Below are 21749 nucleotides of genomic sequence, written 5' to 3'. Positions count from 1 at the left end.
TCAGGTAAGCGTTGTTTTCCATTTTTTGTTCTAGGCTTTAGAATTCAAGATGTGCAAGATGCGTCCTTCTGCAAAATCTCTTGTGTGCGGGGAACAGTGGAGTTACAGTGCTAACCAAAGATTTGCCTCATTAGTAAATGGCTCTGCAATTTTAGTGAAGGTGTATTCACTTGTGCATAGTGTTCTGCATGTAGATGTTTTCTGTTCCGAGGGGTACCAAGAGTTTGTGAATATTCGAGATGTGCTTATTGAAGAATGTTATGCTGAACTAGCAGAAGAATCATATGAATCACAAGTATGTATTGAGTAAAGTTCCTTCTACTTTTTTTATACTAATATACTTCAGCTCAGACTGAAGTGCTGAAAAATTGTGTTGAAGTCTTGACTAATCCCATGGGATTAGGCAAGGTTAATCCTCGAATAGGACAACATATGTGTGTTCATCGTTTATATTAACTTGTTGTCTAAAAGCATTGCTGCTTTGAGACTTCTTTTGAGAGATGTGTCCCAAGCGATAATTGCATCTGAACTGTTCCATTGGTTTTTTTAAACTTTGAAAAAATGTACGTCTCATAATTTTAACTGTCTCCCATATATAATCTAAAATGTAATGAGAACCTTGGGTTTTGTATTTGTATGTGAGTTTGTATGTAGGGTTTGTGTAGGGTCTTTTTTATAAAATATATGAAAAATGTAGCCATTTCATGGTTTTAACACTCTTCCATTGTTATGTAGCAAAGCCATAGTTTGCTCAGGGAATTATTTTTGGACCAAGTAAAAGAACAGAAAATGTCTGTATCTTCAAGAAAGGAAGAAAAGCATCTCCTTGAAAGATTGTTAAACTGCTTTTCTGAACATAAATCTAATGTGCCAAGCCATAAGGTAACTTGGGTGGTGGTTTTGGTATGTCATTTCATGACCCTACTTCTTACAGTGTTAAAATGGAGATGAAGACTAAAAGTATCTTTAACACCCAAATCACATCTGATGCCTTTCATAGTGTATTCTATTTTCTGTTGGTAAAAAGCTGTAATGAGAACCACTGAGACTAGCTTTTTGGAACTTCTAACAAAGTTTTGAAGCTTTGCCTAAGAGCCAAGTGAACCAGCTCTTCTAACACATTTTAAGGCAGCACTTTGAATCGCTGCAGAATAAAGATAAAAAAACTGAACAGTGTTTCCACCTCTGGTAGGCTTTACTACATAAGATACAGCAGAAAGCAAGGTTACAGTGCTACTGGTTTGGGGTTTTTTTGTTTTGTTTTTCCAGAAAAATTTTGAACATGATTTTTACTATAAACAGTGTTTTGTTCTTCCTCAGCTAGTGATAGGTAAGCTGCTAGGATAGGTAATGCAGTGAACAGTCTAGTAACCCAAACTCAGAATTTATCCTTGCTTGCTTACTTTGAGATATTTAGTCACTACTAACCTGGAATATAAAACATGCAAATCTGTGTCCTGCTCTGCATTCTGATTACAAGTTAAGCCCTCATCTGTATTATAATTCTGTTCACATTTCAGACCCAACAATATTTCAGGTTTTCAAGTGTCTCTTCATGCTCAATTTACCCACAGGAGTAATCCTGTTTAACTGCTCACTTTATGAAAGTGAGAGATTTGTCAAGATTAAAGACTGCTCATGTAAACAAAAACATGACCTGATTTTATTAGGTACTCTGTGAAGTATGAACTTGTGCTTTTTAAGCCAGATGGAAGTTGTGAATCCCTGACACCTGTGAAAAATACATTATTTTTGTTGAAGTGCCTCAACAAGCAAGTGCTCTAGATGGGTGAAATGAAAATGCTGTTTATCAGTTTATCAATTCAGTGTTGCTCAGTATATGCTGAAATGTGTTTTGGGTTTTATTTATAGAGTATTTTGATTTGGAGAGATCCAAGTGCTGGCTAACTAGAATATCATTTGCTCCCTTTCTTTTGAAGGTAACAGTTTTTGGCCCATTCAGTCCGTATGAGCTGAAATGCTACAGTATGACAAGAGTATCCCAGTTCAGGTATGGGAAGACTTTCACTGTGAAGTATAGGCACGTTCTCAGATAGAATATTCAATATATAGGCAAAACCCATCCTAGTTATTCTTAACAGATTTTCACAGAATTTTTATCCTTTGAAAGGACTAAAGGAGTCAGTATTAAGTTGCATTCATATGCACACTATCACTATGTAAGAATTTAAGGATAGTTTTATTAGGTGCTTTAATGTCTTACAAAGAGATAATTTATTAATCATGTACATCTGTTAAATGGTATTCAGGTAACTTCTGTCCATTGAGGTTGGATTGTGAATTTAAAATAATACTGGGTTTTTAATGTGTCTGTATGGGGTTTGGTTTTTGGTTCAGCTTTTTTAATGTTGAAAATACTTTATTTCCTTCCAGAAAAATTCTTATACAAAAGCAAAGCATAAACTCTGTTGTTCTCCATGATGCTTCAGAAGAAACCTTTCAGCAGTTGTTGGTTTCTGCGTCTGTATCAGCAAATGCAACTGGTAATGCGTAATAAAAGTGTTCAGACTGTTTCTCCAGACTTTGGTTTTATGGGAATAGTCCTATGAGGAAATGTTACATCCTTTTGAGGTTTCATTTTCATTAGCTACTCCATAGAGGTCTTCTTTTTTTTTTTTTGTCCTATGTGTGTGACAGGATCTGCTGTGATTTTAGAAGAAACGTCTTTGATGCCTCCTATTCCTGGCCTGCTTCCACTCCTCAGTATGCTGTTTGCTCCTGCTATAGAACTAAGGTATTCATGCCTTTTAAAAAGCAGGAGTGTGCATGTGTTTGGGTATTGTTTTGGTTTTTTAGGATCCCTCACAAATTGGTGACTTTTTTTTTTCCCCTGCTTTTAGCATTTCCTGTTCATGTAATTCTTGTATCTTTTAATCAGTTTCAGTATAGTTTGTAGCTAAGATAACTTGTTTCATATACTTAGGAATCGGTGCTGCAGGCTATACTCCCACAGTAAGGCAGTACAGTTCCTGACAATTGTGCTGGAAGCCTAGGAAGATGTACTGTAGAACTGGGCAAGTTTTAAACCAACGTGAGGAGAAGAACTTGCTTGATGTTTGTAGAAGTGCATAAACTCTTCTGTAAAAGAGCTCTGGCAGTTGCTGTTGTTTGGTTTAAATTCTTGTGTCTGTGGACTGTCACTTCAACATAGTGAAGCTAGCTTTCCTTAAATTTTATTTTGCATATGTATGATTTTTCCTTTTAAGTTTTATAAGTGTATGTTTCTGTAACCAGAACTTTAGTTTTGTTTCATCACTATATTTGAAAAAAAACAGCATGACTAAGTATGAATGCCTCTCAGTTGTGTTAGCTTCTTCAAAACACCTGCATCTTGCTTGGCATGGCTTGAACAAATTCATTTAACTCTGCATATGAGTGTTTAGTTTTTTCATCTCTAGGTGAGATTGTTTTTCTTCTTTTCCATATAGGGTTGATAAAAGTGGAAAGTATTTCACTGGTGTTTTGTGCGGTTTGGGTTGGAGTCAGAATTCTGGAGCTCCCCTGCTTCCAGAAAATGACATGGAACTGACATTTGATGTGCATTTTGGAGTGGAAGACATATCAGAGGTAAAACATGTATAAGAATTTATCAAGCTGCTTGTCTCAGAGCAGATCAAACAAATAAAAATCCCTGTATTCCTCATTACGGCCTTTTTGCAACTTGCGGGCAGAGATCTGTCAAAGGCAAGTACATGTATCCACTCTCGTTATGCAGGACAGAAAGCCGTATTTGACCTGTGCTTCAGATTTGATATGGGCTTTTGTCCTGGGTTCAGCAGTAGCAAAAGACCTCACATGCCCTGATTAGCTCTGTGTACAGAGCAGGTGATGGCCCATGGTTTCTGGTAGCTTTTTCAGGACATAGTGGACATGCTGGTGCACGTATCGTAGAATCACAGAATGGTTTGGGTTGGAAGGGACCTTAAAGATCATCTACTTCCAACCCCTCAGCCATGGGCCAGGACACCTCCCACTAGACCAGGCTTCTCAAAGCCCTGTCCAGTCTGGCCTTGAACCCCCTTGAAGGGACAGCTTCTCTGGGCAACCTGTGCCAGTGTCTCACCACCCTCGTTCTTCCTTCTAGAATTCAAATCTACCCACTTTCAGTTTAAAACCATTACCCCCTGTCCTATTACTGTATGCTCTTGTAAAAAGTCCCTCTCCAGCTTTCTTGTTGGCCCCTTAAGGTACTGGAAGGCTGCTTTGAGGTCTCCATAGAGCCTTCTCTCTTCTAGGCTGAACAAGCCCAACTCTTTCAGCCTGTTTTTGTAGGAGAGGTGCTCTGATCATCTCTTTGACCCTCCTCTAGACTTGCTCCAATAGGTCAGTGCTCTTATGTTTGTGGCCCCGGAACTGCACACAGTGCTGCAGGTGGGATCTCACGAGAGCAGAGTAGAGGGGGAGAGTCACAGCCTTTGACCTATTGGTCATGATCCTTTTAATGTAGCCCAGAATATGTTTGGCTCTCTGGGGTGCAAGCACACACTGTCAGCTCATGTTGAGCTTCCATCATCTGACACCCCCGAGTCCTTCTTCTCAGGGCTGCTCTCAATCCAGTTTCCACCTAGCCTGTGTTTGGCCTTGGGATTGCCCCAACTCAGTTTCAGGACCTTGCATTTGGCCTTGTTGAACTTCATGAGGTTCACGCAGGCCCCCCCCTCAAGCCTGTCAAGGCCCCTCTGGATGTCATCCCTTCCCTTCAGCATGTCGGCTGTATCACACAGCTTGGTGTCATTGGCAGACTTGCAGAGGGTGCACTCAATCCCACAAGGTCCATGTTGCCAACAAATGTATTAAACGTCAACAGTCCCAGTACTGACCCTGAAGAACATCAGTTGTTGCTGGTCTCCACTTGGACAGCAAGCTGATGACCGCAACTGTCTTGAGTGTGACCTTCCAGCTAGTTCCTTACCCACCCAGTGATCTATCCATCAGATCCATACCTCTCCAGTTTAGAGACAAGGATCTTGTGTGAGACAGTGTCAAAAACACGTTTCACAAGTCCATGTGGGTGACATCAGTTCCTATTTCCTTATCTACCAACACTGTAACCCCATAGCAGGAGGCCACCAAATTTTCAAATCCCTGATGCACAATTTGCCCATAGTGAAGCCATGCATGTGAAAATTACAGACCCATGGAGAAAATCCTCAAAACTTTTACAGAAGGAATTCTGTGTTGGGAAAAGAATCCAGGCAAGTGGTAGCCTGTATGTTTTGTGGCATATCTGAGTAACCTGGATGATTGTGGTATTAAGGGGATGAACATTAACATCTTGAACCAGCAGAGATGCATCTAGAGGAAGTGTTTCTAAAGCTTCAAATGGTTTTGCTTATGTTAATAATATTTCTGTTGAAGTTTGGTGGTATGGGTGCCACAGCCTCTTTGTGTCAATATATAATAATATAATACAATACAATATAATACAGAGCTAGTGCTGGTTTAGAGTGCTTTATATTCTGTCACTGGTGTTTTTATAGATAAATATCCTAAGGACAGCCATTAATAAGCTGCTTTCTGAACGCACAGTGTGTTTTGAACAAACAAGAGTGACACAGCTGCAGGAGGATGTTCGTCAGAAGCTTCTACGGTAATAATTTCATAGAAATAAGATAATCTGTTTCAGTCTCAGCAAAACCAAAATAAATAATTGCTTGAAGCATAGCTCAGATTAAGCTTTAGGGAAACAATGTATATTCTCATTTAATGATTCATTTAATTTACTTTTGTTTATTTATAAAGCAGTATACTAAACTTTAGACTTCTTGTGGAAGCACTGGTTCTTCAGGGAAGCCTGATCACTTAAGAGTCATGAAACATAGACTGTAAAACTTGTTCTACAGGATACCACTTCTGGTGTACCTTTGCTTTGTGCGTGCAGGACAAAGCTAATAAAGTTGTACAGCATAAGAGTGCAGATAAGAGTGCAGAAGGATTAAGAATTTTTTTATCCCTACATGTTACAGTTGAATCATGTGTGCTGTCTTCTTCCCTCAACAGACCAGTGTAGGATAGGTGTTGGCCAAGTTAATTGCGGGAAGTCCCATGCTAATTTGTGAATGGAAGTAAAGCCACCTGTCTTTGCTTTGAGCCAGCTGTGGCAGTGGGCTGTGTGCACCTTCAGAAAGTGGTGGTACAGCTCCACAAAGGCTTACCTCAAAAATGCATGCTGTTTGTGCTTTCAACTTAAGGAGAACCAGTGCAGGTTGATGGCAAGCTCTTCATGTTTCACATCTGAAAATCTCTTGGTAAAATCCCAGCTGTTGAGGATACTGCTGATTAAATGTTTAATTTCCTGTTTGTGTCCAGGTACTTCAGGCCAGTCGATGTCTGTATTGCCTTTGGACACTGCCATGTAGTACCACGTTTAGGCTTCAAAGCTGAATGAAGTTTGCTTGTGTGATTCATGTGGTAACAATTGTAGGGAGAAATTGAGGAAAGTGGATAGGCAGAAAGAAGCAAAACCACATAACCTTTCTGGAGGTGACTGTGACAGTAACAGGAGCTCATGTTTGGAAACCAGCACTTACATGCTAAATTCAAGGCACAGAAATGTCACTGCTGTTTCTTTGGATATGTGAATACCTGCTAGTGTTTCACATGTACCTGCTAGTTAAAATAGTACCTATTTTAGGTTGATTGTTCAGACATCTCCAGCCAGGTGGGAGAGGAAGGAGCAGCCTGAGCAGCTCCAGCGTTGACATGCTCCCCACTTCCATCAGCGTTCCCTGCCTGACTTGGTCATTCTCAGCAGCCTTCTGGGTTTTTTTTTCTTTAGGATTTTACACCTCTTTGGGTAGCGTTTTCTCTCCTAGATTTTTTTGTGCTTTTACTGATTCTGTTCCAACAATCCTACAGTTAATTTTTCCAGTTTTGGGGTTGGGTTCTTTTTTACCTTTTTGAAGAAAGAGACAGTCTGGTTATTGTCATGATGTCGTCTTTTCCTTTGTGTAAAATCTGCCTGCATTTTGAATGTTTTCTTCTCATTATACTTCATGTCTTGGAAAAAACTAACTATTAGTAAAAGCACATAGGTAAAAATTTAGCCTGACCAGTCTTTCATAATTTTCCTCAATTTTTCAAAAGCTAGTTGTATTTACAACATGTCACCACTACTTAAGACTAAAATCAGTTTTTGAAAAACACATCTAGACAGAATTAATTAATGTCTACTGCTGTTGTACTTCGCACAGCTTGAAGGAATAACTGGAGCAGACAGAGAATCTATAGTAATTGAGTTGTCATGCAAAACAACATACCCTAAAAATAGCTTTATTATACATTATAGTGAATAAGTATGCATAAAGCTTATGGAATAAATGACACTTGCAAATTTAGTACTTTTTAAATTTAGAAAAAAAAACATAATTTTCTTTAAAAGAAAATAATTCTTATCAACTTAACATCCCTATGAAAACCTGTATTTTGACTTTCTACACTAGAGGGGCAAAGTATAGAGAAGTGAACTAATCAGACTAGATTAGCAAGGAAATTTAAGATTCCCTTAAGCACAGACGCCTCATAAATGCCTAGCTGTGTCTAATACAGAAATTCCTTTTGCTTTAGAATTAATCTAATACAAGTGTATTTCTTAAGGCTATTTTTATGTAATTTCAGTTTAATCTGCAAATCAAAACCTCGAGATAAAGTTGTTCCTACATGGTACGAGAAGCCATATGCATGGAATCAGGTAAGGGTCTACAAATATATTTTTTTTCCTTTTCCCCTAAGAAGAGTAGTTGGAGTACCCCAACAGTTAGTTAAGAGTGCTCAAAGGGAGAATTTCCTTTGGAAGGATGTCTTTTTTGGGTATTGAATTTAAAGATTCTGAAAATACTGTACAGTCGAATTTAAGGCGTAAGAACTGTTGAGTATACAGCAGTCCCTATTTATATCCTGTTAGTCTAGTTTGTTGGGTAGCTTGAGTTTTTACTTTTGCAGTTTAGTTTACACTTTTCAAACGGAACATGATTTTTGAGAGACATATTTATCTGAATGTAGTGCATTTTGGTTTGGGTTACTGTGCTTTCAGGTGGCTTTTCCCTTTAAGCAGACAGAAATGTGACTTGCTTTAGAATGAATGTGGTGGGATCAAGTCGGAGGGCAGTTTTCTTGAAACCTGGGATTGTTTCATAAAGCTGAAAAGTCTGGCTTCCTACTGTTAGAAATCTTACCTTTCTTTCTGTAAGGGCCTCTGCAGGCCGCTATATTTCCTGATGAACAAGTGCTTTTTCTTAATTAAAAAAGGGTGAGGAATTACTGAGTGCTGTAGTAAGGCTTCTACATACACCCCCCCTGTGTCTCTCCCACCCTGAGGCAGATAAATGAGCAGTTTGGGTCTCCTTGAAAAGATGGGCAACAGTAAACAAACATCAAGGGCTCTTATTTCTAGTAGCCATTCCCTGAGGGGTTAGAATGTGTTGTGATACACTGCTTTAAGCCAAAGTGTTTCCATATTGCAAATGTGATTATCCTTGGTATTATGAAAATAATCTCCTATTCAGTTATATTGGTGTTTAGCTTGTATAACAAGTTAGTGTATAGGTGCTGGATCAGGATTGTCCTCACTGCATCTGAAGAATTTCAAGACATCTTTTTTACATCATCACATGAAATGCTACCTGTAATGCTTTGGAATTGATTGTGTAATAGTATATTGACTCAGGCAAACCATGAGATACAGCATTCCATAGCACTGGCTATTTATGTTGACATGTGTGGCATGGAACTGAAATTCCTGTGTGATTTGAAACTCAGAACTCTTCAAGACTCTTTTCCCTAGCTATGTTATATAGGAAAACATAATTAAAAATGCTTTCTGACTTTCCTCTTGCATCTTTTGATTAGGTGCATCCTCAGCATATTATTGACCAGTCTGAAAAGCAGCATGAAAGAAGAAATGGTCTTTTTCAGCTACATAAGCTTGTTTTGTTGAATGCTTAAGGATTTCTAGAAGTCTTTCAGAGGACAAGGAATTGCAGCTAGTCTGAAAAGTTTTTCTGTCTTCTATGTAACCCTTGGACTCACATTTTGCAAGACTGTTTCTTGAGATTAGTGTAAGTGTACTTAAAATACAGTTTGGAACATGTTAATGCATTTTTAGAAAGCTAAGGTTTGCTGACCTAGAGCAGGTGAGTTTATGAATAAACTGGGGTAAAGCAGGATGTATTTTTCATTTTAATAATACTTCTGAACAGGTTTATCACAAGGTATGTGAAAGACAAAATCTAGGTTTAGTTGTTTGTTTTCTGTCTAAAGGCTCCTAAGCCATAGAGCATGATTTTTTTGTCTTTAAATACAAGTTGTATTTTCCTGTTACTTTTCTCATCAGCTTTTCAAAAAGCCATGCAACAAAGGTTTTCCTTAACTGAAGAAAACTAGAAGACAAAGGAAACTTGTGATCTAGATTATGTTCTTATAAGAAGTATGATTTCATATATTGGATACATTTTTTTTCATTATTTTTTCATAAAGAAAAACATGATATGGTTTCTCTTCCTGTATGGTGGAAGAATGCTTTTGAATTAGTTTCATGGCACCTTTCTTTCATGTTTCATCTTTTCATTTCACTTTTACCTGTGAGATCTTTACTCCTAAAAATGAGGTCAGTGGTTTCAGAATAAAATGCTGAAGTGAAATAAAATTTGTCTCTTCTGTTGTGCAGTCATGCTTAATAAAAGCTAAATTTAGTTATTAATGGTATGTGATTGCATTCATGAAATGTATGAATACAAAAACAGTATATGGAAAATGTTAACCTTTTCACTGTTCAGTCAGCGATTTGAAGGCTGCAATATCGGGTCATCCTCTGCAGAACAGACAGAATCATACCATTTAAAAAGTACTAGATTTGGGGAAAATAAGGGGATGCTTAAGTGAAGAAATTATTTTAAGATGTACTTAAATAGGGGGGCAGCTGAGGTGAGTATCTCGAGAGAGGCCGCCTTCAACACCGGAGCGGGGGAAGCTCAGCGTCCAGGAGCCTCAACTCACAGCGGCAACAGCCACCGAGGGAGCCTCGAGTCCTCGACAGGACCTGCCCGGGAGCCGGCAGCTCAGCTGACGTGAGAGAGCAGCTGACTCACAGGGGGCGGAGCCAGGAGGGGCGGCACCAGCCCTGATTGGTTAAAAACCTGCCCAGGGGGCGCGGCGAGCAGAGCGGGTCGAGGCAGCTCGGGCGGGCAGGGGAGCCGGATGGAGAGCGCTCAGCGTGTGAGCAGCGCCCGGTCCGGGAGCTCTGCCCTGGCTGCCCCGGCGGTGGCAGCGTAGGCACCCAGAGAGAGGAGATGAGAGGGGAGGCTGCAGGGCAGAGCTCGGGGTGTAGAGAGTGCCTGCACCGGTCTGGTGAGGGGAGGGTGCACAATGGGCAGGGCTGCACTCAGTGCTCCCTGGTGGAGGTCCTCCTGCAGCAGGGACTGAGCTGCGGGACGCTGTCAATAGACTGCGAGATGTCAGGGAAGCTGAGAGGAAGCAGGAATGCTTGCGCCAGGCCCAAACTGTGCAAGGGCCTCGAGCGTCCATTGTAGCTCATGGAGGAAAGAAGGAGGCCGTTAACCTGGGAAGCTGGGAATTAGTGACAGAAAAAAAAAACAACAAAGAAAGGAGGAAAAGGACAATTAAAAGCAAGGGGCTTCCTCCTAAATCTGTTGTCCCCACGCAGAACCACTTCGCTGTCCTGCAGGGGGTTGATGAAACACCCTTGCACCAGAAACAGCCAGCTGGTGCACTGCTAAAAAGGATCTCTACTGGTGCTGCCAGGAAAAAGCAGCAAGATGTAGGAGACTCTACTTTGAAAGGGACAGAGGGACTCACCTGTCGGCCTGACCTGCTCTCAAGGGAGGTGTGTTGCCTGTCAGGCACTTGGATCAGGGATGTTGCAGACAGGCTGCCTGGTCTAGTGAGTCCCACTGACTTACCCACTTCCAGTGGTCCATGTGGGTGCTACTGATATAGAGAGCAGTAGCCTGGGGAACATGAAGAAGGACTACAGAGCCCTGGGAGAGGTGGTTAGGGGCTCTGGAGCTCAGATTGTCTTTTCATCAATTCTCCAGGATACAGGGGAGGACCTTAAAAAGGCTGGGAGGATTGGCCAGGTTAATAAATGGTTAAAGGGGTGGTGCCATAGTCAGGGGTTTGGGTGTCTTGAACATGGGACCCAAGTTTGTAGGCCAGGTCTACTGGAGGCTGGTGGAGCTGCTTTGGTAGGAGGCTTGCCAGACTGGTCAAGGATGCTTTAAACTAGATGTGCTGGGGGAGGGGGGCATCATTCCATCCCAACACACCCAGTCAGTTGCCAGCACCTGTAATAAATGCTCGGAGCAATGTAGAGATATTTCAGCTACTCCAGCCAATGAGCCGGCTTCATCTAGAGCTAGGCTCAAATGCATCCATACAAACGCCCATGGCATGGGAAACAAGCAAGGAATTAGAGATGTGTGCACGTCTACAGGGGTATGATGTAACAGGCATCACAGAAACATGGTGGGATGGCTCCTATAGCTGGAGTGTTGAAATGGAAGGTTACAGGCTCTTTAGAAAAGACAGGCCTGGCAGGCAGGGAGGGGGAGTTGCCCTTTATGTTAGGGACATCATAGGCCCCCTCTGGAAGCTCTCAGGAGAGCTGACTACCCTGGATTTGGAGAAGGCTGAGGTTCTGAATGACTTCTTTGCCTCGGTCTTCACTGGCAAAGGCTCTGACCACACAACACAAGTCTTGGAAGGCAGACGCAGGGACTGTGAGAATGAAGACCCTAGGCCCACTGTAGGAGAGGATCTGGTTCAAGACATCTTAAAAACCTGAATGTGCACATGTCCATGGGACCTGATGAGATTCATCAGTGGGTCCTGAAGGAGCTGGCGAATGAAGTTGCTAAGCCACTGGCCGTCATATTTGAGAAATCATGGCAGTCAGGTGAAGTTCCGGACGACTGGAAAAAGGGAAATATAACCCCCATTTTCAAGAAGAGGAAAATGCATGACTTAGGGAATTACAGACCAGTCAGTCTCACCTCTGTGCCTGGCAAAATCTTGGAACAGATTCTCCTGGAAGGCATGCTAAGGCACATGAAAAACAACAAGGTGCTTGGTGACAGCCAGCATGGCTTCACTAAGGGGAAATCCTGCCTGACCAATTTGGTGGCCTTCTATGATGGGGCTACAGAACTGATGGACAGGGGTAGAGCAGTTGATGTCATCTACCTGGACTTGTGCAAAGCATTTGACACTGTCCCACACGACATCCTTGTCTCTAAACTGGAGAGACATCAATTTGATGGATGGACCACTCGGTGGATAAAGAACTGGCTGGATGGCTGCACACAAAGAGTTGTGGCCAATGGCTCAATGTTTTCCAGCTGGAGACCAGTAACGAGTGGTGTCCCTCAGGGATCGGTGTTGGGACCGGTGTTGTTCAACATCTTTGTCACTGACATGGACAGTGGGATTGAGTGCGCCCTCAGCAAGTTTGCCGATGACACCAAGCTGTGTGGTTCGGTTGATACCCTGGAGGGAAGGAATGCCATCCAGAGGGACCTTGACACGCTTGTGAGGTGGGCTGATGCCAACCTCATGAGGTTTAACCATGCCAAGTGCAAGGTCCTACACCTGGGTGGGATCAATCCCAGGCACAGCTACAGGTTGGGCAGAGAAGAGATTCAAAGCAGCCCTGTGGAGAAGGACTTGGGGGTGTTGCTTGATGAGGAAATGAACATGAGCCAGCTTCAGTGTGTGCTCGCAGCCCAGAAAGCCAACTGTATCCTGGGCTGCATTAAAAGGAGCATGAGCAGCAGGTCGAAGGAGGTGATCCTGCCCCTCTACTCTGCTCTTGTGAGACCTCACCTGGAGTATTGTGTGCAGTTCTGGTGTCCTCAACATAAAAAGGACATGGAACTGTTGGAACAAGTCCAGAGGAGGGCCACGAGGATGATCAGGGGACTGGAGCACCTCCTGTATGAAGACAGGCTGAGAAAGTTGGGGCTGTTCAGCCTGGAGAGGAGAAGGCTGCGTGGAGACCTCATGGCAGCCTTCCAGTATCTGAGGGGGCCTATAAGGGTGCTGGGGAAGGACTCTTCATTAGGGACTGTAATGATAGGACAAGGGGTAACGGGTTCAAACTTAAACAGGGGAAGTTTAGTTTGGATATAAGGAAGAAATTCTTTTCTGTTAGGGTGGTGAGGCACTGGAATGGGTTGCCCAGGGAGGTTGTGAATGCTCCATCCCTGGCAGTGTTCAAGGCCAGGTTGTACGAGGTCTTGGGTGACATGATTTAGTGTGAGGTGTCCCTCCCCACGGCAGGGGGGTTGGAACTTGATGATCTTGAGGTCCTTTCCAACCCTAACGATTCTGTGATTCTATGTATAATAGTCGATTTCTGTGGCTGCTTATAAGGATTGCTTCCTTTGACATTTTACTAATCCTTGGGAATTATAAGCCATCCTACTTTATATAGCAAGAGAGGTTTAACAGAAAAACTGCATCTCAAGTGGCTTAGACAACTGTATTTCTCAGCTGAATGTTGTATGTTATTAAGCGTTGATTTAAATATCTTGAGGGGGCAAATGAAACAGGCAGAATATCACACCTTTGCCAGTTAATGATGGGAATTTCTGTAGGAAAAGGTAACTTGGTGACACGAAAAGGCATGACAGATAATGTAACTTACCCTTATTTCTCATAAGCAACACCGAAATTGAGAGGAATAGACTGTATTTTCCGTATTTATTTTTTTTTCATATTTCTGTTGGTGATGTGCCCTGCTCTGTTCGTGCACGTGTGCTGCCATCTGGTGGAGGCTGCTTACTGATCTGCTGCTTGCTCCCCTTCGATGGTCTCCTGCATGTTATAATTTATGTTTTCAGTGAAGAAGAGGTGCTCTGATGGCTCATGTCACAATAAACTGAAATACTTCTTTTCATTGTGATGAGAGGAGTAGATAATGCTAACTCCCCGCAGTCCTATGAGTCATAACCTGCCACTGGTCAATTGAAGAACTGTATGAACTGTTGGAGAACTGTATGAACTGTTACAACCTCCCAGTTTTGTTCTGGGTACATAATAGGCCTGCAGACATGATTCATGACAGGTTATTTTTGAAGGAAACAGAACATCTTACAAGTTAGTCTTTGCTGGGAATGTTTGTTATTGTCAGATGAAAATGTAGTACTAAAATTTAAAAAACAATTGTATTTTATTATTTGATTTAGGTTTCAACAGCATTACAAAGTCGCTTAAACAAGTTTAACAGCTTCATTGGTATTTCTTCTGTAAATTAGTATGTAAAAATAACTTCACAGAATCATAGAACGGTTTGGGTTAGAAGGGACCTTAAAAATCATCTAGTTCTAATTCCTCTGCCATGGGCAGGGACACCTCCTGTACCAAGTAGCCCAGATAATCTTTTGGTTTACACTGAGATCTTGCAATTTTCCTAGATTACCACTTGCACTGGTTACAGCTGGATTAGAACAAATAGATGAGATTCACAGAAGACTTGCCTGCCAGCCTATTCATTTGGTCTTCAGATCATTAAATAAGAAGAATAATAAAACGGATAGTTTTACAAAATGATAGAGCATGTGAAATGAAATACCTTTTGGAATTACAGTTCAAGAGATGCAATAGGAACTCTGTGACTCTGGAGGAAATTTGAGAAGCCTGCAGTGGAGTGATGAATATGTTGTATCTGAGAGAGTTCATCAGTTTATCTTGGTGAGGGTGTCACAGCAGACAGTAATGTGGTATTTGTTGGGCTGGAGCAATTTTAGCCTTAGTTTGAAGTTTGTTGTTCTTTCCCCCAGAAACATTGATAACATTACTGTCCGTCAATGATACGAGCATATGTTCATAATCTCGAGTTCTTTTAAGCTATTATGAACACAGTGTTGGATCAGCCCAAGCCAGCTCATTGAGGTTAGCATCAGTACCCTTCTTTCTTCAAATAAGTATGTGAATAATTTTTTATCACTCAGATGAGCTCTGTATTTTTCCTGTATCCCTAAATGTTGCAGAGTAAAGTGGTTTCCAGTAAGATGTATTTTGAGAGAAGAGGGCTGAAAGGACATGAAGACACTTCTTCACTGTGATGGTGACCGTGCACTGGCAGGGGTTGCCCAGAGATGTTGTGGAGGCTCCGTCCTTGAAGGCACCCAAAAGCCACCTGGACATGGTCCTAAACAGCAAGGAGGATAGATCTCCAGAGTTCCTTCCAACCTCAAGCTGTCTGTGATGCTGTAATAAAGAGGCTTTTCCAAAAGCATGTGTAGGTAAAGCTGGAGCCACCAGTTACCTATTAGATGAGAAATGAGTGCCTTTGATGACAGGAAACTGGATTTTAGAAATGAGAAGGGCTAATGCCTCCAGTAGTTAAATGCCAGTCAAGGACTGGGATAGCTTAGAGGACCGGAAGATCTCCAAATGTGCTTCTGAATTTATTTTATGTAAATTTATGTGGGTCTGTCCATAATGAACAAGGGAATGCTGACTCTTGGTATGCTTTCCCAGTTTGTGGCATACAGTTCACCCTGTAGTATCATCATGACTTTTCTGAGCTTAAAAGTCTCATTTATTTGACTAGCATTTAGGAAGGTGATGGACTCTTCATACACACTGAACCATCTTAGGCATGCTTTGAGAGATTCTTCGTGTAGTTATCTGTAATGTTGGAAAGAGTAAGCAGCTACAGAAGCAATCTGGAAGAAATGTTTTCTCTTTTCCTCTGCACACTGCTACTAGACTATTTTGACTTAAGGTGAGAACTTAACGTGTGCATATCGAGATGAGAGGGAATCTCCTATACCTGGGAGGGGATTTTGGGAGGCAAAGTGGTTTTTATTTTGCAGTGGGTCGATGAAGGTGGAAGATAATACTTTGAACACACAAGAGTATTAAAGATGGGTAAAATGATGGAAAATTAAGAAAGCAGTAAGAATGGAAAAACTTTCCAACTTTCCTCCTGAGCTGGTGGTTGAAATGGGTGAGCAGTGGGGCAAGGTCAGAAATTGAGCACAGAGTTAAGCTCCAAGGTTTTGGTTAGAAGCTTCTGTATCTTTAAGGGCTGCCTATAAAACATTTTGGTAAAGGTTGGTGGAGGAGGTGGGAAACAGAAATGAAACTGTTGTGGATCTTGGGATAGAGAGACTGTTGCCAGTCAGGTGGTACCTAGGGTGCCCAGACTTCTTCCAAGCTCCACCTTCCACTTCTTTTCAGAGTGCAGTTGACCTAAAGCTGTGTGTCTGTTATACCAGCTGTTACCCCCAAGCACAGGGAGGCTGCCAAAAGATGAGGGAAATGTTGTATCTGGTTCCTAAATTGATTCTTAAGAGTGCTTGAGAGCTCTTGCTCTGCAGTTATTTCAGTAGTAGTATATAGTTATGATGAACACCTTTCCACAGTGAAAGAGAAAATGATAGAATACTAAAACTAAGGAACAAACCTGGACATTTTAGTCCCTCAGGCTTGCCACAGGGAGTCAAGGGCAGGAGTTGCACTAGCCTTAAATATATGTTAAGTATATGTAGCTGTGAAATTGAGCAATTTCAAATGAGCTTGGCCTGCCTTGTGGAAATTCAGCACTGGTTACAAAGAACTTTGCATTTCCTTTCCTAAAAAGTATGTTAGCAGGGATGTGGGTGGTTGAATGAACTGTGCAGATCTGCTGAGACTGCACACTTGCAATATGGCAGTCTGGGCCATACAGTAAGTGTGAGTGTAGAAATTCAGGTGAGCGTGGCTGTCAAAGTGATCTATTTTGAGAGAAAACAGGGCTGTCCTCTTCAAGTTATACATGATTTTTAGGAGGCACAGGTGAGTGCGTATGTTTACTTTAGAAATGTTGACCTTTTCTAGTACATTTGTGTGGGGGAGGCATCGAAGCTACCTATTTCTGAAGCATGGATGTTACAAGAGGTTTTGTTTACAGTGCAGACACACAGTTGATGGTTAACAGGCAAAGGAAGGCAGGAGAGAGAATCTGAAAACTGAATGGGTGGAGGCTTTATCCGAGGGCGACTTTACAAGCACCCTGAGTTCAGTCACTCCCTGCAAGGCTCTGCCGTGCTTAACCCACGGTCTGATGTCTCAGGTTATTTACACTAGCCACCTTGCTTCTTCATAACTCTGACACACCCAGGATGAGAACTGAGTGAGACAAAGGACTGTTGTAACAGTCACACAGTTGATGGTCCAAGTGAAAAGAATTGCCTTGGAGAAACTACAGAAATGCTGCAGCTTGCTGTCAAAGGTGGACTTCTCTCTAAAACTGAGATTTGTGGAGAATTTGTATTCTTGTATCTTGGGAAATGTAATATTGGGAAAGAAAAAGAACTGTCATTTCACTTCACTTACCATTTTTGGTTGCTTCACAGAAAAGCAACCAATAATGAGATTTTTCAGGATGGGTCTTGAAACAGATTGAGACCCCAGCCTACATACAAATGCCAGAAAAAAAGCCATGTAAATTATGATATATGACAGAATCACAAGTTTAAGCCAGGATACAAGTGACATAGACTATGGCAGGAATTATACTGATTCTGGAAAATAATTAGCACTTCTTCAAGGGTCATAGTAACGGGGATTTTTATCTACCTTAGAAAGGGATAGAAGTGAACAGAAAAACAAACAGAAAACCCCCACAATCAATGTATAGTTTGATTTGGAGTTTCCTTTCTGTAAAAGAACCTAGAAGAAAGCAAATGAAACTCCAAAGAGGCTAGCAAAAGATACCTGAGGCAAAGAGGATGTTTCTGAGGAAAGAGAAGGGTATCTATTAGGCCTCCAAAGGAGTGTTGAGGGAAGAGGCAACCTCTGAGATTATCTGATGAATCTGTAGAATGACAGATTGCTCTTAGGCACATGGGTAGAGGTTTCCTCTCCATCTGACACTCCGGTATTTAGCTTTCACTCAAGCTCTAAAAGTGTCTAGTCTGGTAGATGCTTTGACTTCAGTCCCTTGGAGAAGCAGAGGGTAAGGTGGCCACTGTGGTGGGAGCTCTTCCATCCTGCAGGAGTAGGACAAGACCCTCCCAAGAGGTCCCCGCGAAGGGTGGAGTCATCTGCTTGGTGACTTCACATCCCCATGACAGGGAGGTCCTGGCAGCTGTCTCTTGCCATGGGGATGAATTCTTGGCTTTCTTGAGCTAGCAGGACACACTGGTGCCTTTTCCAAAAGGGCAGAGAGCAGACCTTGGGTGCTGGTGCTCAGTAAGGGGGTACTGATGCTCACCGCAGTGTTCGCCATTGGACTGGTGAGCCAGCAGGCAGGCCAAGGTGAGCAGGGCAGGAGTGAGCTGCATGCACCACAGGCCTTCCTGAAGGGTTATGGCCTTCACCCCTTCTCCCAGACAAGTCCCTTCCTCCCAGTGAGTAACCAGGGGACAGAGAGAAGTGGAGCTGCTACCTGATTTAGGGGAAGGAGGGATGTAAACAGTACGCTCCAAATGCACGTATCCATTTCCTCTTACCCTCCAAATAGGGCAGAGACTGCCTTTTCCTCCAGAAAAAAAGATTTCTTCTCTCACGGTTGGATGAGTTCACATCCTTTTCATGCAACAGTTAAGGCACTCATCTCCTCTCTCCTTGCCAGTTAATGATGAGCCCGAGAGTGTTCCACAAACACACCACTGTGATAGTTTTCCCCTCTTGTATTTGGTCTTCAGGCATCCCATGGAGGGTTTTTAAATCTTTCATTCTCTTACTCTGTTTTCTTCCCAAACAGCGAACGAAACACCCAGGGATGACTTTCTCCCTGGATACTTGTGTTCAAAAAAGGAACAGTACAGCTGTCAGCAATAGTTTAACATTTACAAAGCTCTCTTTTTTTTGTCTGTTAGCAGTGAAAATTGAAACTGCATAATCACTAAACAAACAGCACAGAGGATGCATATACACCTCTGGGTTGGGTTGGTTTGGTTGGGTTTTTTTGTCTGTCTTATTAATAAGGGCAGAAAGCGCATCTTTAAAAGACAGGAAATTAAATATGAATTTATTAATACGGATAGTATCTTCCACAACATATACTTCAAGAGATTACATCAAATAGCTGTAGGGAGTTCTTCTGCTTTCTCTATCTTAACATGCTAGTGCTCTCGTGAACTAGTTTTACTTGGTCTGGATAGTAATTATATGCAAATAGACTCCTGCCCAATCACCAATCAAGTTGGGAATTGAACAAGCACACTTTAAATGTGACCATTTTACATGTTCTCTAAGGAATAGCTATTTCTTGGATTTTAAATTTATGAAGTAGAATGTAGAAAATACCCAGGGAAAAAAAAAGAACAAACAAAACAACCCAAAGTGATTGCTGCTGACAGCACGTCTTAAAATTAGAATAGTTACTGAAGCTAATACATTATTAGAGATTCCTCTCCCTTTACTCCATAGGATGACACTGCTACAGAATAAGACATCTACAAAAGGAAGCACAGTCTGCAATACTTGTGAGCTTCCAGAGAATACGCTAGTGCTTCTGGAAGTAAGATTTCACACTTGCTAAATGGATGTTTTCAGCTGAAGTGTGTGAACGATAGCAAAATGCTTCTAGAGATGGATGTGCTGTAATACTGTCATGTAAACTGTATCACAGGCTAGAATCAGAATGGAAAGGACTTCTTGAATACTTGCTTTATGCCTACATGCAAGATAACAAGTTTAACTCAAAAACTTTGGGTTACGCTTCTGAAAGTGTTCACTAATGATGCTGTGATCATTATTTTCATACTAAAATGTAAAGTTTTGTCTTAATTTTATTGCTGTGAGATTTCAAGTAACTGTTTTTCAATGTAATTGATCTGCAGCAGTCCTTAATTTTTTCCCCTGTGTATTTTTCTGCTACAATAAAACCTCACGTGATTGCTTGGCAACTATAAATAGAGTTACATTTAATTTAGATCTTCTAGATGTAGATATGTGTTTACACATATCTACACACCCACCTCCCACCCCCTGTTGTTAGTAACACCTTGGTGTGATGACTGTCGTATCATTCTAGGAATTGTTATTGTAACTTAAATTCAGCCAGTACACTGAGTTAGTTATGCTGGAATTTTTACTGAGTTTGAATAGAAAGCAGAATTGATGAGCTAAGACTATACTGAGCCAGCATAATGACTACCACACAGGAGACAAGAAATCAGTAGTGGTGTTAAGAGAGCTATGAATAGAAGAAAAGGAACAATGCCCCTCAGTCAGTTCCTTGGAATTGATTTCACCAAAGCAGGAAGGAAGAGCATCTGCAAGGTGAGATCACCATGCCCCAGGGCACACCAGCCAGTGCCAGGGAGTGGATGAGACTCAGTGAAACATAGGCTGGGCAAGGAAATGAGCCACAGGCTACAGCATTTGGGGAGGGGTAGGATAAAAGACAACCCCCAAAATCATCAAGGTGGGATTAGCAGAAGAGGACCAGTGTTGTAGACCTCAGTGGATGAAAATGGGCTCCTGCAGAGGGTCACATCATCTCCAAACCACCTCACTCAATGCAGGTAGGTTTCCTTTTGCTAATACACCTTGGGCAATAGGGCAGGTAAGAAACCTCTAAAAAGAAAGTTCAAGCAGCGAGGAATGAGGGCCTTGGATGGCTTAAGAGACATGAGTTCTGGATTCATTACAAGTTTGAAGTAGAGGTTTTGGAATTACAATAGCAAAGTGGTATTTAATAGAGGAAAGTGGTATTTAGCATTCTGTATCTAATGCTTCCCATATATGAGAAGGAACACAATGACACTCACTAGTTGGAAGGACTTTCTGCCATCACAGTTTGTTCCAGCTCTCCAACAGCCAGGTACCAGCCTTACAAACTGTCAACGTGACCTTTAGCTGCAAAGCTGGGAAGAATATAAAGTTTAATGGCTGAATTTCCTGCTGGTTAACACTGTCACAGTTGTTCTGAACCCTGTGTATCAAACAGGCCTAGAAAGTCTGCCAAGGGAGTCTTAAGTAGGAACCAAACAATCCAAACCCTGAACAAACAGGCAAAGAACTCTGCTAAAATGTCATAATTAAGAGAATGACACAAGGCTTTCTTGGCAAGTATTAGCAAGAATTTAATGACAGTTTTCTCCCTAAAACAGTTGTAAGTGGAGGATTTTCATTCATTTGGATTTCCTTTTTCTGATAAGGAACACACAGTACATTGATTTGTTGCATACAGCTTACCAGAGGGTTTTTTGGTTATTTTTTGTTTGTTTGATTGGTTCGTTGGGTGGGGTTTTTTGGTGGTTTTTTTTGTTTGTTTGTATGTTCATTTTCTGGTTTACACCATTTTAAACCCCCCAAAATATTTTTAAATGTCTTTATTGATCGTATCTAGCACACAAGTTATCTTTATTCTACTGCCTTGCAGTGAAAATACTTGAGTGTTCTCAGACATTACTTCTCACTGCTAGAACATCTATAAAGTTGGGGTTTATTTAGTGCCCTGTGAGATTTGTCAGTACTATCCCCAATTTATATTTGAAGAAAGAGAGGTGAACACAGCTGGATTAATGCCTAGGAGTTGCAAGTAAGACTTGCCTCTCAGCCCTGTGACGAAGCAAGTTGTTGTTCACCTGACAACTCCAATAATATGCCATAAGATAGAAGAATTATTCAGGGTGATACATTTTTTGATAGTAAATTTGGCAAGTTTTGCAGTGGATGTGTTGATAACAGAGTTAAGCAACAGCAGCTGGAGTTACTACGTAGTTCTTTTTTGCCTTCAGACATTGCTGGCTTTTCCTCAGTAGCCTGCA

General features: G+C 41.7%; 1 protein-coding gene across 4 annotated transcripts in view; it reads left to right on the top strand.

Moving 5' to 3' along the window:
• TDRD9 (tudor domain containing 9) overlaps positions 1–9454 on the top strand; it is a 73364-nt gene extending 63910 nt beyond the window's left edge. For 2 of the 4 annotated variants that reach the window (XM_057425002.1, XM_057425001.1), the window contains 9 exons: positions 35–295; positions 736–882; positions 1941–2011; positions 2395–2504; positions 2659–2755; positions 3450–3588; positions 5502–5611; positions 7639–7711; positions 8869–9454. In XM_057425002.1, the coding sequence (XP_057280985.1) occupies positions 35–295; positions 736–882; positions 1941–2011; positions 2395–2504; positions 2659–2755; positions 3450–3588; positions 5502–5611; positions 7639–7711; positions 8869–8964 (1104 nt within the window). In that variant the 3' untranslated portion in view covers positions 8965–9454. The remainder of the gene's footprint in view (positions 1–34; positions 296–735; positions 883–1940; positions 2012–2394; positions 2505–2658; positions 2756–3449; positions 3589–5501; positions 5612–7638; positions 7712–8868) is intronic. The other 2 variants (XR_008974306.1, XM_057425003.1) reach the window with 2 other exon arrangements.
• The last annotated feature ends 12295 nt before the right edge of the window (positions 9455–21749 follow it).

The sequence above is a fragment of the Pezoporus wallicus genome, unplaced genomic scaffold (genome assembly GCF_028554395.1).
Source record: "Pezoporus wallicus isolate ANWC-B61680 ecotype Strahan unplaced genomic scaffold, APGP_CSIRO_Pwel_v1 contig_7910, whole genome shotgun sequence".
NCBI classification, from domain to species: Eukaryota; Metazoa; Chordata; class Aves; order Psittaciformes; family Psittacidae; genus Pezoporus; species Pezoporus wallicus.
Note: the sequence above shows the minus strand (reverse complement) of the source record. Positions and strands in the feature narration are given on the sequence as shown.